General features: G+C 39.6%; 1 protein-coding gene across 1 annotated transcript in view; it reads right to left on the reverse strand.

Moving 5' to 3' along the window:
* Window positions 1-5,162: 5,162 nt before the first annotated feature.
* CHID1 (chitinase domain containing 1) overlaps window positions 5,163-16,292 on the reverse strand; it is a 1,130,290-nt gene continuing 1,119,160 nt past the window's right edge. The window contains exons 12-13 of the mRNA XM_082269929.1: window positions 15,659-15,701; window positions 5,163-5,509 (exon numbers count right to left, since the gene is read on the reverse strand). Coding sequence (XP_082126055.1) covers window positions 5,411-5,509; window positions 15,659-15,701 — 142 coding nt within the window. The 3' untranslated portion in view covers window positions 5,163-5,410. The remainder of the gene's footprint in view (window positions 5,510-15,658; window positions 15,702-16,292) is intronic.

A 16,292-nucleotide genomic window follows, 5' to 3' on the forward strand; every position in this document is an offset into this window, starting at 1 on the left:
TAAGGTTTCACAAAACCCCCTTACATCATGGTCCCTAGAGCCCATTCCCTTTCAATAGGGTCCCCAAAGTTAGAGTTAGAAGGGAAGAGCAGAGTGGGGTAAGGAGTGTGGAGAAGATTAGGAGAATAGTTGGGGTAGTGGAAAAGGAGGAGAGAGTATTGTGAAGACCCCAGCTTACATCCGGATTCGTTCCTTCTCATTGTAGCAGTCAGCTACAGGACAGGTGGAAGCTTGAAGGCTGGGCACTGGCACCAGATAGGTTTGGCGGAGGAACTTCATCCTCATCTGAATGTTGGGTAATGGGGGAGGGGCAAGCACGTGATAGCCTAGCGCTGCAGGCGGTGGTGGAGGCTGAAAGCCGCTGTACAAGGACAGCTTTCATTGCTGCACAGCTTGTGCTGTCGCAGCAGATATGCTAACTGGATATTTGGGCAGGACACTCGGGTGGGGAGGGGGGGGGGATTTGGACACAGCAACAACTGGCCGTGGTTGTGCCCTAGGCAGCAGTGTGCCCTAGGCGGCTGTCTAGTTTGCCTAATGGTAGCACTGGCCCTGGTAGCCACCCTCTAACAGGAAGGTGAATCACAGCAGAAAAAAAGGTAATTTTAACATTTGAAGGAGACTGAGAGCAAAAACAAAAGGTATTTTTCTGAGCTAAAAATACATGCTTGAATAGATTTTATTTTTTTTAACCAAAGTTTAGTGCGACTTTAGCTTTTTTAACTACCGTATTTTAACAAGTGAACAGACTTACAGTTAAAATGAGAAGTCCAGCTAACCTGCTCCTTTGAAGTCATAAGGAAAGCAGAAGGCATAAAGACTATGACTACAGAAAAAGAATAGAAAATCCACCTCAACTCTGATCCTACTTTTAGCAGAAATCCCACATCCAATGCTTTGAGTATGGAAAAGTAACAGACCATTTTCGGAATCCTGGAGAAGCATTTATTACCACCTTCTACCCTTTATGACATTAAGGGAGTAGAGTGGGCAAGGTATTATTTTGACCAGAGATCTACTTGAATTCTGGAAAGCGTGCCCTATAACTAATGATTGCTAAATTTTAAAAAAAAAACATATTATTGGAAAATTGTTAGCTTTTGGACAGTCAACTTACATTAAAAAATCTATGAAACAAGAACATTGTTATAGGAGAGAATTAGAGGTTAGATATAGTTTCAGCCAGCAACTTGCACTTTTATTTATCCTTCAATTTTACAACTGTGGGTCTGTTTTAAACATATAAACACATCTAAACCCAAGAACTAACATTTATTATGCTTCAGTTTACCAGTCTTGATGTGTGCTGGCTGCATTAGTCTTCCTTTTTTCAGAATAAGTCAATTTTTGCAAGAACACAAGAATATCTGTTCATGCTACCAGAAATCCAGTATCGTTGAACATCCCTGTGTACTGAACTGAAATTTCAAAAATGTTATCAGCTCTCAGTAGTTATCTCTGTGGACTAAAGAATACCTCTGCTCTATGCTACGGAAACGAAAAAAGGGGGATGTGTTTTATACTAACAGACTTCATTTGGATGACAGTCAATGTGCTGTATCTATGGATGAGCAACACTGAGGGGCTGATTTACTAATCACAAATCCACTGTGCACTGTAAGTGCAGTCACTGTGCATTTTTTTTTTTTTGCACATGCTTGGATGATAGAAATCAGCAGAGTTTCCCATTATTATTATTATTATATAGAATTTATATAGCGCAGACAGTTTACGCAGCACTTTACAACTTGAGGGTAGACAGTACAGTTTAATACAGTAGGAATCAGAGGGCCCTGCTCGTTAGAGATTACAATCTAAGGCCCCTTTCACACTATCTGTCCGTCGGACGGATTCCATTTTTCTCAGCGGGGGATCGATCCACTGGACGGATGGAAAATAGGGTTTCCATCTGTCCAGATTTGATGGATCGGATCGGATGTCAGCGGACATGTCTCCACTGACATCCGATCCCCCATAGAGATGCATGGGGGGACGGTTCAGATCCGACCAAAAAAACGGACAGGCGGATCTGAACGGTCCGCCTTTGTGAAAGGGGCCTAAGAGGGAGGGTCAAGAGATACAAGAGGTAATAACTGTGGGTAATGGGCTGATAGAGAAAATAAAAGTACAGTTGTTAGTTGGATGCCAGATAGGTTTCTCTGAAGAGATGTGTTTTCAGGGATCATCTGAAAGTAGACAAAGTAGGAGATAGTCGGACAGATGAGGGTAGAGCATTCCAGAGGATGGGAGAAGCTTGGGAGAAGTCCTGGAGGCGAGCATGGGAAGTGGTTACAAGGAAGCCATCATTTCAGATATTCCTCTCAGATCTACAGCGATTGCTCTTTCAAGTGCACTAGCAGAGCAATTGCAGTGCACAGTGGATTTGTCTTTAGTAAATAAATCCCAATGTGTTGCCACCCTTGTGTAAGCAGTGAGGCACTGAAAAGATCAACAGGTAAAAATAAAGGGGGAAAACCTGAAAAATAATACAGACACCACATATAAGGACCAGCAATCCAATTTAGAATTACTTGAAAAATCTCTTCATGTTGTGAGTGCTGCCTTTATGCTAGCAATCTTTTTTAACAAATTCCTGGATTTCTTGCATGATTTGCAACTTCTGCTCTGCTCAATCCTTTGGCTTACTTTCCATTTCTAATGAATATACAGTGCCTTGCAAAAGTATTCGGCCCCCTGGAACTTTGCGACCTTTTGCCACATTTCAGGCTTCAAACATAAAGATATAAAACTGTAATTTTCTTGTGAAGAATCAACAACAAGTGGGACACAATCATGAAGTGGAACGAAATTTATTGGATATTTCAAACTTTGTTAACAAATAAAAAACTGAAAAATTGGGCATGCAAAATTATTCAGCCCCTTTACTTTCAGTGCAGCAAACTCTCTCCAGAAGTTCAGTGAGGATCTCTGAATGATCCAATGTTGACCTAAATGACTAATGATGACAAATAGAATCCACCTGTGTGTAATCAAGTCTCTGTATAAATGCACCTGCACTGTGATAATCTCAGAGGTCAGTTTAAAGCGCAGAGAGCATCATGAAGAACAAGGAACACACCAGGCAAGTCCAAGATACTGTTGTAGAGAAGTTTAAAGCCGGATTTGGATACAAAAAGATTTCCCAAGCTTTAAACATCCCAAGGAGCACTGTGCAAGCGATAATATTGAAATGGAAGGAGTATCAGACCACTGCAAATCTACGAAGACCTGGCCGTCCCTCTAAACTTTCAGCTCATACAAGGAGAAGACTGATCAGAGACGCAGCCAAGAGGCCCATGATCACTCTGGATGAACTGCAGAGATCTACAGCTGAGGTGGGAGACTCTGTCCATAGGACAACAATCAGTCGTATACTGCACAAATCTGGCCTTTATGGAAGAGTGGCAAGAAGAAAGCCATTTCTTAAAGATATCCATAAAAAGTGTCGTTTAAGGTTTGCCACAAGCCACCTGGGTGACACACCAAACATGTGGAAGAAGGTGCTCTGGTCAGATGAAACCAAAATCAAACTTTTTGGCAACAATGCAAAACGTTATGTTTGGCGTAAAAGCAACACAGCTCATCACCCTGAACACACCATCCCCACTGTCAAACATGGTGGTGGGAGCATCATGGTTTGGGCCTGCTTTTCTTCAGTAGGAACAGGGAAGATGGTTAAAATTGATGGGAAGATGGATGGAGCCAAATACAGGACCATTCTTGAAGAAAACCTGATGGAGTCTGCAAAAAACCTGAGACTGAGACGGAGATTTGTCTTCCAACAAGACAATGATCCAAAACATAAAGCAAAATCTACAATGGAATGATTCACACATAAACATATCCAGGTGTTAGAATGGCCAAGTCAAAGTCCAGACCTGAATCCAATCGAGAATCTGTGGAAAGAACTGAAAACTGCTGTTCACAAACGCTCTCCATCCAACCTCACTGAGCTTGAGCTGTCCTGCAAGGAGGAATGGGCAAAAATGTCAGTCTCTTGATGTGCAAAACTGATAGAGACATACCCCAATCGACTTACAGCTGTAATCGCAGCAAAAGGTGGCGCTACAAAGTATTAACTTAAGGGGGCTGAATAATTTTGCACGCCCAATTTTTCAGTTTTTTATTTGTTAAAAACGTTTGAAATATCCAATAAATTTCGTTCCACTTCATGATTATGTCCCACTTGCTGTTGATTCTTCACAAAAAAATTACAGTTTTATATCTTTATGTTTGAAGCCTGAAATGTGGCAAAAGGTTGCAAAGTTCAAGGGGGCTGAATAATTTCGCAAGGCACTGTATATCTCATGCATGGCACCCTGCTGGCTGAAAGCAGTGATTTGTATCCTGTACTGACTGCCTCCTGAAACTCATCCCCTTCAGCATGTCAGCAGTTTAGAAAACTGGCTTTGTATAATGGGTAACAAAGCAGTGCACATTCCCAAAAATACTGAATTTCACTGCATTCAAGGAACTAAACGTGTGGGGATTGTTCAAAATATGTTTTCAGACATGAAGATCATTCACAATAATATGTGTAGGCAAGACATAATTGAAATTAAATAAAGAAATGCGTATATGATTTCAAATCTTGACCATTTATCTATACTGAAAATAATTGTGTCCACCCTTGTTTATTGGTTAACTTATAGTTGAGGTTCAAAAAAACAAGTACACATATTCCCTTAAAAAGTTAAAATCATTTGTCTTATATGTGATTATAAAAAGTTACAATTTTTAAATTAAAGCTACAGCATTATTCAGTGAAAATAAACTTTATTTGTGAATGTGTTCTTCCAACTGTGCATTTCTCTTTTTTTATTACTGTATAATTATAATGTCCTCCCTTCTCTCATGGTAATCACTGTGTCTAATTACAGAAAAGGCTAATAAGGCGCTTATGTGAACTTGATCACAGTTTAGAGAATACAGTCACAGGTATACAGTCAATTTACTTACTCTTCTTATTTGCAACTGGTCAGCTGCCATGTACTACAATATAATTTTTACATAAAAACCCTGACATGCTGTATGAGCTAGGAGGAGTACTACCCAGGTATAGCCTAACCAATTAAAGTTGTCAAATCAAAAAAAAAAATGAAAACTAAAAGAAAAAGCTATTAAAAAGATTTAGAAAATTTTACTATAAATTTGACAAAAAAAATTCCAGTACCAGATTATTTAGGTGAAAACAAAAGTCAATCATTGTGGACACGTTGAAAAAAAGCAAAAGTACAATCAAAATCCCATGCTGCTGTGTGCTTGGAGAACCCTTAAAGCAACTAGAATAAAAAAAGATTCATATTGCTAAATCAATACATTTCCATCTTCTGCTGACCCATACTGCTTCATAAGACTGTTGAAAGATGTTCCTTTTGGTAAACTGGGCCACAGTCCATCCCTAGAGTTATCATAATAGGTCATAGAAGTAGTCCAAGCCTTGTCCCAGCTCCCAAATCGATATTCCAGTGCCTAACTCCTCTGCAAGGTCCAGCCGCACCTGTATTGACTGGTGAATAGAGAAGGGAAACCTCATGTCAATAAAAATTTCTAGTAATAATGACAAGAAGAGTATTATGAAAGAAATAAAATCTCTATTACACTTTGAAGGACATGGTTTGGTGATAACTAAGCAACCAAGGGCCAGCCTCCTTTAACTCCTACCACCTTATACCTGCTCAGTCCTGCTTAGTGTGTTAGGTAGAGTGGACAAATAAGGTTTTTCCTGCCCATCTAGACTAAGGAACTAAGATATTTCTATCATGGTGGATTTTGTCTCTGACATTGTCAGAGGTGCCATTTTTTTCTTCTCTTACACTGTACAATTGTCACACAGACAGTGGTGTATTTAGGTTTTGTGCTGCCCTAGGCCTGACTAAACTTGTGCACCCCCCAATTTACATATGACCCACCCCTTCCTGTAAAGGCCACGCCCTTTGCTGTTTACAACCCGCCCTGTCATCTGTGAACCACAGACCACAAGTCTATCAGTGCCCATCAGCGTAGCCTCATCAGTTCCCATACGTTCAGCCTCATCAGTGCCCATCTGTGCAGCCTCATCACTGACCGCTTTATGGGGTTGCCAGACTGATTTGCCTCCTGGACTCTGCCCTCTGGCCCAATTCACCCCTAAGACTGGCACTATATTAAAAGTATAGCGCAAGCCGACGAAGACCCTTTTCGTGTGGGACCCGGGAGGAGGCTGTTTTTTATTCATGCAGGGTGCAGCTTTTTTGCTGCCCCCCTGCAAAGTGCCACCCTAGGCCTGGGCCTTGTTGGCCTAGGCCAAGATACAGCACTGCACACAGATGCTAGTTTCTTGGGTCGCGGAAGAGTTCTGAACCATATGTCTCATTTATTAGGAGGTGAAACCAAATGTGCTCACTTTTTTGCATTGTTGCCTTATGAGAAGTTTATGTGTACTCTCCATTAGTAACTGTAAATAGATATTATTTATTATTATTATTTCAGGTTCTTATATAGCACTGTCAATTTACGAAGCGCTTTACATATACATTGCACGTTCACATCAGTCCCTACCCTCAAGGAGCTTACAATCTAAGGTCCCTAACTCACATTCATACATACACAGTAGGGCCAATTTTTTTTTTTATACAGGATCCAATTAACCTACCAGCATGTCTTTGGAGTGTGGGAGGAAACCGGAGTACCCGGAGGAAACCCACGCAGGCACAGGGAGAACATGCAAACTCCAGGCAGGTAGTGTCGTGATTGGAATTCGAACCAGCGACCCTCTTGCTGCTAGGTGAAAGTGCTAACCACTATACCACTGTGCCGCCCGTGTGTGTATATGTATATATTTTTATACTTATAAGATATGGGGCTTGGTTTTGACTAATAGATGAGATAAGTTAAGGGGAACCGTTTGTGTAAACCCTGTCTGCAGGCATTAGGAATTGATTTAGCAAATCCTTTTGAAGTGGAAGAATGTGGCTAGGTTGGGCTACTTTTCACAGACCTTACGGGGCCGAGGTAATAATTGATAATAGGCTGTGTCACTTCCTTTGTAATCTCCATCTTTAAAGACGCTCTCTTTAGATATGCAATGAAGATGGCTGTCTGTTCAGGGATGGACAATTTGCCCAGGAGATGACCTGGCATAAATAATAAGAGAGGAGGGCTATGGAGAGGCTGGGTTATGCTAAATATAGAAGATGGGGAAATTGTCCAATCCTGAATGAGATACGCCCGAAGGGAGGAGAGGGTAAGACAGCTACACCAATCAGAATGGCCCTAAGCAAGGCTGTATGTGATAGGTCTATATTAGTTAAGGCGGGAAGGAGAAAAATCTCTCTGAATCAGCAGACTAGAATGAAACTCATGTGAGCATGGTAACTATGGAATCTAACTCTTGCACTTCTATCCAAATGCCTGTTATCTGTGTTGTCCATCTGGCTGTTTGTATCTTCATGTTTTGAGTATCATACTCTATATTTGTTCAGTTAACCTATGAATATTTTCCATTTTGTATGTACTATAGATAAATTGTTGTGAATTAATTTAGGCCTCCATGCCAATAAATTTCTATTGCTGTGTTAAAGCTTTCACTCATGGTCAAAGAACTCTCATTTAACCCGAATCTTATCTGAGGTACCATACATCTCAAAATATAGCTTACGGATAACATAACTGGCAACCATGAATCGTTAGACCAGGACTGAGAGTATTTAATACAGCAATACCGAGATTTGTGTAATGCAGGTCAAGGTTATTGAGTTGGTTTAAAACTGCTTCAGTTTACTGGTAGTTTGGAGGTCACAGCAATTCTATCTAGGAAAAAAAATAGGTACATTTTGTTTTATTAATGGGTATTAGAAGAACTCTAAATGAAGAGGGAGGATGCACCACAGATTTTGTTTTTTTTATATATCCCGTAATTATAGCTGAAAAGTATATTAGATGAACCCTTTTACAAACCAGTCAATATAAAGGAGAGCATATACTGAGCCGGAAAATGTTGTTTTGCTTTGTTTGTTTCGGTGCCACATTTTTTAATGAACTGCTCTATGCTCATTAATTAAACACACAAAAAATGTGCTGCCACGATTTTTTAAATTGTACCGCACCAAAACACATTACTACAGTACCATGCAATTTAGCAAGCACCACGTAGCGTACACATATTTGCAAGAAGCGTGCGGGTGCCATTAGGAATTAATGGTATCGGCTCCCATCTGCCAAGGGCAGTGCATTTTTGTGCAGTATGGAAAAACGCACAATTTTGCAGGTGTTACTGCATGGCATGCCCTAAAATGTAGCTTGTAAGGCCGAGTTAAGTGGTCTGTAGGTTGTAAATCCCCCCCTCACAAAAACTCTCATTCCACCACATCCTTCTCATCACACAACAGTGTTTGATTACCTCCCACAATTCACAATTTTTGTAAAAAAAAAAAAAAAAATGTGACTGCACACACAGATACATAAAAAAATATATATAAATAAGTGAAAAATAACCTTGCAAAATGGATTTTCACATACAATGTATAGTAATTCTTTAGCATGTTGCACCTATATATAGATTTTAGATTGTGAATGATGATTTTTTTAAATTTCTTTTGCATGGTTAATTATTCACTTAGTTATTTGTTTATTTTATTTGTCTGCCAGCGCAGTCACAGTTTTTTTTTTACATATATTGGCCTGCTGTTTTTTTTCAGTGAATGCAGCTGCACATATAAGTACAGTAATTCAGGCTGTTCTATATTGATTTGAGTCTTTTTTTATCCACAGTTTTTGCTACCTGTACCTGCGATAGTGTCATTCCTGTGTAGAGACAGGAGGAAGAGAGCAACGGCCACACCTCCTCCCGCCTCTCTCCCCCTCCCCACTCTGTGTAGTCTTACCGGAAAAACAAAAAGCTGTGGGGTCGTCTGACCTGTCCTTAGCAACTGATGACATCATCCGTTGGTAGGACGCAGGCAGATTGGTCCGCACAGCTTTCCGTTTTGACGGCAAGACTACACATAGCAGCAAGGAGGGGGGAGAGAGCCAGGAGGCAGTGCTTTCTTCCTCCTGTCTCTACACAGAAGTTACAAGAACATTCTCAGATTAGATCGTTTATGTTTGGCCAGCTTTTTATATAATTTTTCTGCCACACCCCTGGGGACTCTTCGCGGTACCCCAGTTAAAAAGCGCTGTACTAGATTTTGGCTCATACAAAGCTAGGAGCCCTATTCCTGCCCACACATGGTGGTGCAAAGGCTGGGGAGGATCCACTCAGTTACCAGTGCATTGTGGGAGGCAGTGACTGGAGTCAAATCCTCCCCTGTACCTGGATGTACAAGGTTTTTTTCAGGACAGTGGCAATCAAACAAGGAGGTAGGAGAATGCATAGAAGTTGAATACAGGCTATTTTTTGTCTCCTAGGCAGTAAACCTGGTACTGCCCTGGATGGGCAAATTTGAAATTTCCTTTCAGAACTTCTTGTAATTATTTCTCAGCCTTACCTGATAATTGATAATCAATGAAACAAGCACTAACTAGCATGCAATGTGGAGCAAAATTGCAGACAGGAATACCACTGGTTTTAATGTGTATCTAAACCTTAAGGCAGGAATAAACCCCCCTGTCCTTTACAGCCAAAGACGCTACCATTTTAGCCTTTTTTGATCTACAGTTGCCATGTTGTTGCACATGTGATCAGCTTTGACACCAGTCATTTTATGGTTTAACAGTTCGTTTGAGAGCACAGGCAACGGTGACAGTCATCACTAACAGAATGCCTTGAATTTTGGTAAACAGTTAAATCAGTGGGTTTAGCTCTGCTTTAACCACTTGCTGCTCACCCACAGTTGTTTTACTGCAAGCAGACGGCACAGCCAGGCCAGGCGACATACTGGTACATCGCCAGGCACATGCACACTATCCTGAACCCGTGAGCTATGATCGGTCGCAGCGATCACATGATTGCAATTCAAACAAATAGACATGAATGGTTTCTATTCATAACTGCTTGCTTATTGTTGTGAAGCTGTGATTGACCCACAGCTATCACATGGTACCTGACACCCTGTACCATGTGATTAGCCATAGCCAATCACAGCATGTCAACAGAAAGCAAGCTGTCATAAATGCAAAACTATTCATGACAGTTAATTATTGCTTATAACAGTGAACAGTGAATACATCCCTGGCCAACTCCCCTCAGAGCAGTACAGTGTCACAATGGGGATAAGATGAATGTACAAAAGAAAAAAAAAAAAGAAAAGAAAATTGTAAAAAAGAAATAAAATTAATGAAAAAAGAATGAAAAATGTATTAATTTTTTTTTAACACACTGTCACCAGACAGTATCCCTGATCACAGTCACACCAGTCATATGATGAAGCTGTACTGCAATGGTGACAGTATGCAAAAGAATATTGTGAAAAGAAAACACATTTTATTTAATTTTTCCATTTCCCAAAAATCGTAACAAAAATTAAAACTTGCCTAGCCTCTTACTAAATACAAACCTAATTCCAAAAAAGTTGGGACACTGTACAAATTGTGGATACAAAAGGAATGGACTAATTTACAAATCTCATAAACTTATTTTTTATTCACAAAATAATATAGATAACATATCAAATGTTGAAAGTGAGACATTTTGAAATGTCATGCCAAATATTCGCTCATTTTGGATTTCATGAGAGCTACACATTCCAAAAAAGTTGGGACAGGTAGCAATAAGAGGCCGGAAAAGTTAAATGTAATAATAAGGAACAGCTGGAGGTCCAATTTGCAACTTATTAGGTCAATTGGCAACACGATTGGGAATTAAAAGAGCCTCTCAGAGTGGCAGTGTCTCTGAGAAGTCAAGATGGGCAGAGGATCCCCAATTCCCCCAATGCTGCGGCGAAAAACCGAGCAATATCAGAAAGGAGTTTCTCAGAGAAAAATTGCAGAGTTTTGAAGTTATCATCATTTACAGTGCATAATATCATCCAAAGATTCAGAGAATCTGGAACAATCTCTGTGCGTAAAGGTCAAGGCCGGAAAACCATACTGGATGCCCGTGATCTTCGGGCCCTTAGACGGCACTGTATCACATACAGGAATGCTACTGTAATGGAAATCACATCATGGGCTCAGGTATACTTTCAGAAAACATTGTCTGTGAACACAATCCATCGTGCTATTCGCCATTGCCGGCTAACACTCTATAGGCCAAAAAAGAAGCCATATCTAAACATGATCCAGAAGCGCAGGTGTTTTCTCTGGGCCAAGGCTCATTTAAAATGGACTGTGGCAAAGTGGAAAACTATTCAGTGGTCAGACGAATCAAAATTTGAAGTTCTTTTTGGAAAACTGGGACACCATGTCATCTAGACTAAAGAGGACAAGGAAAACCCAAGTTGTTATCAGCGCTCAGTTCAGAAGCCTGTATCTCTGATGGTATGGGGTTGCATGAGTGCGTGTGGCATGCGCAGCTTACACATCTGGAAAGGCACCATCAATGCTGAAAGGTATATCCAAGTTTTAGAACAACATATGCTCCCATCCAGATGTCGTCTCTTTCAGGGAAAACCTTGCATTTTCCAACATGACAATGCCAGACCACATACTGCATCAATTACAACATCGTGGCTGCATAGAAGAAGGATCTGGGTACTGAAATGACCAGCCTGCAGTCCAGATCTTTCACCCATAGAAAACATTTGGGGCATCATAAAGAGGAAGATGCAACAAAGAAGACCTAAGACAGTTGAGCAACTTAGAAGCCGGTATTAGACAAGAATGGGACAACATTCCTATTCCTAAACTTGAGCAACTTGTCTCCTCAGTCCCCAGACGTTTGCAGACTGTTATAAAAAAACATGGCTTTTAAAACTTTTTTGAGATGTGTTGATGCCAGGAAATTTAAAATAAACTTATTTTTCCCTTAAAATTATACATTTTCTTGGTTTAAACATTTGATATGTCATCTATGTTGTATTCTGAATAAAATATTGACATTTGAAACTTCCACATCATTGCATTTTGTTTTTATTCACAATGTGTACAGTGTCCCAACTTTTTTGGAATCGGGTTAGTACCTTGGCTTGTCTATTTTCTAAAAAGGGGTAATTTGGGGGTATTTGTACTGTTCTGTCATTGGAAGGGCCTCAAGAAATGAGATAAGCCATCAGTACATCAGGACTGTTCAATTCTAAAATATACAACGGTATAATAAGTATTGGACAGGTCACCATTTTTCTAAGTAAATATATTTTTAAAGGTGCTATTGACATAAAATTTTCACCATATGTTGGCAACAACAAATACAAACCATACATACAAAAAAAAACCCCAAAAAACAAATAAGTTCATAAGTTAAGTTATATGTAATAGAATGAAATGACACAGGGAAAAAGTACTGAACACAAGAAGAAAGGGAGGTGCAAAAAGGCATGGAAAGCCAAGACACCACCTGAAAACTATCAGTAATTAGAAAGCAATCCTGTACCTTGTCAGTGCAAATTAATATCAGCTGGTTCAGTCTCAACTGATGGTCTATAAAAAGTGTCTCATTACCAAGGTGTCACACAAGAAACATTTCAAGATGGGTAAAAGCAAAGAGCTCTCTCAAGACTTTTGCAGCCTTATTGTTGCAAAACATACTGACGGCATTGCTTGCAAAAGGATTTCTAAACTTCTGAATGTTCCAGTGAGCACTGTTGTGGCCATAATCCATAATTTCACCATAAGCCGGCCAAGACCAGGTGCTCCTCGCCAGACTTCTGACAGAGGAGTGAAAATAATTATTAGAAGAGTTGTCCAAGAGCCAAGGACCACTTGTGGAGAGCACCAGAAACACCTGGGTATAGAGGTACAATTGTTTCAAAGAAAACAAAAAGTAATGTACTGCATTACTTGTACAGCCATGGCCTGATGCAAACAAGCAAGACTCCATTGCTGAAGAAAAAGTACATTGAAGCCTGTTTAAAGTTTGCTGCACAACATTTATACAAGCCTGTGAAATACTTGGAGAATATATTCTGGTCAGTTGAGACCAAATTAAACTCTTTCGATGCCATAATACACACCATGTTTGGAGGTCAATTGGCACTGCACATCACCCCAAAAACACCATACCAACAGTGACGTTTGGAGGTGGGAACATCATGGTGTGGGGCTGTTTTTCAGCATACAGTACTGGCAAACTTCATGTCATTGAAGGAAGGATGAATGGAAAAAATTACCAAGACATTCTTGATAAAAATCTGCTGCCATCTACCAGGATAATGAAGATGAAACAAGGGTGGAAACTTCAACAAGACAATGATCCCAAACACAAGGCCAAGGAAACTCTTAATTGTTTTCAAAGAAAGAACATAAAGCTGCTAGAATGGCCCAGCCAATCACCTGACTTGAATCTAATAGATAATCTATGAAAAGAACTAAAGATCAGGGTTCACAGAAGAAGCCCACAGAACCTTCAAGATTTGCTTGTGTGGAAGAATGGGCCAAAATCACACCTGAGCAATGCATGCCACATGTTTCTCCACACAGGCAGCATTTTGAAGCTGTCATTACCAACAAAGGATTTTGTATAAAGTGTTACATAAATTTCAGTTAGAGTGTTCAAAACTTTTTCCCTGTGTCATTCCATTTTATTACACATAACCTAATTTCTGAACGTATTTGTTTTGGTTTCTTTATATGTATTGATTGCATGGATTCTTATTGACATGTGGTGAACATTTCATGTCAATAGTACCTTTAGAAATATATTTACCTAGAAAAATGATGACGTGTTAAATACCTATTTTACCCGCTGTATATACCATAGTTTGTAGGCTCTAACTTTTCAACAGACTATATAATATGCACTAAGTTGGGTTATTTTTAACAAAGAAATGTAGTAAAATACATTTGGCCTAACTTTAGGAGGAAGGATTATTAATTTGCAAAATTTTAAAACATAAATTAAGAAAAATTTATTTTTTTTCATTTATATAGCAAAAAATAAAAATCCCAGTGGTGATTAAATACTGCCAAACTAAAGCTCTATTTGTGTGAAAAAAAATTATAAAAATTTCATTTGCGCAGAGTGTTGCATGACCGAGCAATAGCCAGTCAAATTAGCACAGTGTGAATAGCTAAATGTCCTGGTCATGAAGGGGGTAAAACCTTACCAGAAGTCATGTAAGAAATTGTATTTGTATTTGCACTTAGTCATTTTTATTATTGGGACCTGTTATAATGGATTTTTTTTCTCAATAAAAGTGAAGTTACTCTTTAAAGTGGGAGAGGTTGTTTCAATCACAATTTGTTTGCAGTGATTGGCTTGTCTGAATAGGCGCAACCCAAACACAGAGGCATTCTGTGTCCATGTTCGTCATCTCATGGCTTTATCTGGGCATGCCCTTGTATAGGATGACAACACTGCTGATGCACTAAGATACTGTGAGCCAACATGATCACCCTAAGACAGGAAGTCACTTACCTAAACCTACATATTCCCTTTTGGTGATTAATGTACATTGCAAGGATTTTAACAAAACTGTTGCACATTCCTACCTGTTTCTCCTCTGTAGAAAAAGCTGTTTGTTCCACTTTGTGTCTTTGGATACTGATTCTGAATACAAATGACTAATTAATTGTACTCTGCTGCACTTTTTGTGTACTGATGAGAAAAGTTGCAGTGTCTCCATCCCTTTAGAAGTGTTTAACCCTTAGAGGGTGTCTCACCAAAAATTATTTAATACAAAACTTGCTCTAATTGGTTGAGGCAGAGAGTTGAGCAGAGGATGTCAGGATCTCCAACTAAGCCAATCAGAGGAAGCTTGGTATTCATTCATAGAATACAAGGCTCCCCATAAAAGGCTGAACATAGCTCAGCCCTACTTGATTCTGTTCTGAGAGTGGGAAGGAAAGTTCTCACGCGGCTTCTGGAACATAACGCTGTATATTGTATGTACAGTAGCTGAGACTACATACAGTTTATACAGCACTCCTAGCTGCTGCATGCCTTTGTGAAGGTAATCGTTTGTTTGGGCCAATTTGTTCCAAATGAACTATTTAAACTTCAGTAAATGCTAGAAATCAGCTGTATGTGACAGCAGGTCTGTGAAAGAGGATCAGCAACAGGACATGCACCTGTGACAAGGATGTGCACACAATCCCCAGAAGTTGGAAATGTTGGCTATTTAATTGTGCACAGTGCAAAAACAGAATTCAAGAAAAGTAAGGTAAAATGTGCATGAAAAAAAATTACAATAAAGCTGATTACTTTAAAACATGAGTCTAAATAAAGTCATGTTTATTGAGGGTTTATCCTGGCTCTAACTGCATTTGATGAAAAAATCTTGGAAACTGGGATCACACAGTGACCCATATGCCCGCATCTCCATGGACAGTTACTTATGTAAAAAACAATAATTCAGGTACAATACAGGAAGCGGCCTTTTTTCGCAATTCAAATATGCTTTGCTTGGGTGACATATGAGCCCATCACTTAAGGTGTATGTGCCCATACTGTAGAGAGAATGAAACAGACATCTTTTCAGTATTATTAAAACAGATCTCTAGACTACCTGTCAAGTACATAATCTATCATCTTCAGAATGGCCTAAATAACTAGGAAATCATATAGTTGAGCCGGCTGCAAAACCAAACAACCTCCCTTGATATGTGGCCAGTGTCCATGCTCTGAATGTATATTAAATCTTACCTTCAAAGTTGGGTAGAACACTGCATGCTTCCCTCCTTTATTCCTGTAAAATAAATATTTTTAAATAAATAAAAGCATTGCCAAATATATGCCCCATTGGTAGAGAAGCTTAAAGGTACAAAAACAAATTTAAACCAAGCCCTCCTTGATTGGGCTGTAAGGGACCATAAGTCCCCTGGTTGAAGACTTTAGGAATGAAAACAATATACAGTACTGTATAAAAGTTTTAGACAGGTGTGAAAAAATAATATAAATTAACAATTATTTTGAAAGAGAGGTGATATAAGTTTATTTTTATCAATTTACAAAATGGAAAGTAAATGTACAGAAGCATTGATGTGTGCAGCCTATTGTATTAGGGCAGGGGTGTCAAACTAAATTTAATCATGGGCCACATCAGCATTATGGTTGCCCTCAAAGGGCCGGTTATATCTGTAAGATTAGATGTCCATAGCACCCCACGTCCCCTTACATGAGATGTCAAGAGCAAAGACCCCCTCCGGCCATCAGAAGTCAAGAGTCACCCACCCTTCCTTACATCACAGTGCACCCACTTACCTTGTGCTGCAGCCAGGATGAAGATGCAGGTGGATCTGGGAGGAAGAAAGTACAGGGTCTGGAGGAGGACCAGAGG

The sequence above is a fragment of the Pelophylax lessonae genome (genome assembly GCF_965119305.1).
Source record: "Pelophylax lessonae genome assembly, chromosome: 10".
NCBI classification, from domain to species: domain Eukaryota; kingdom Metazoa; phylum Chordata; class Amphibia; order Anura; family Ranidae; genus Pelophylax; species Pelophylax lessonae.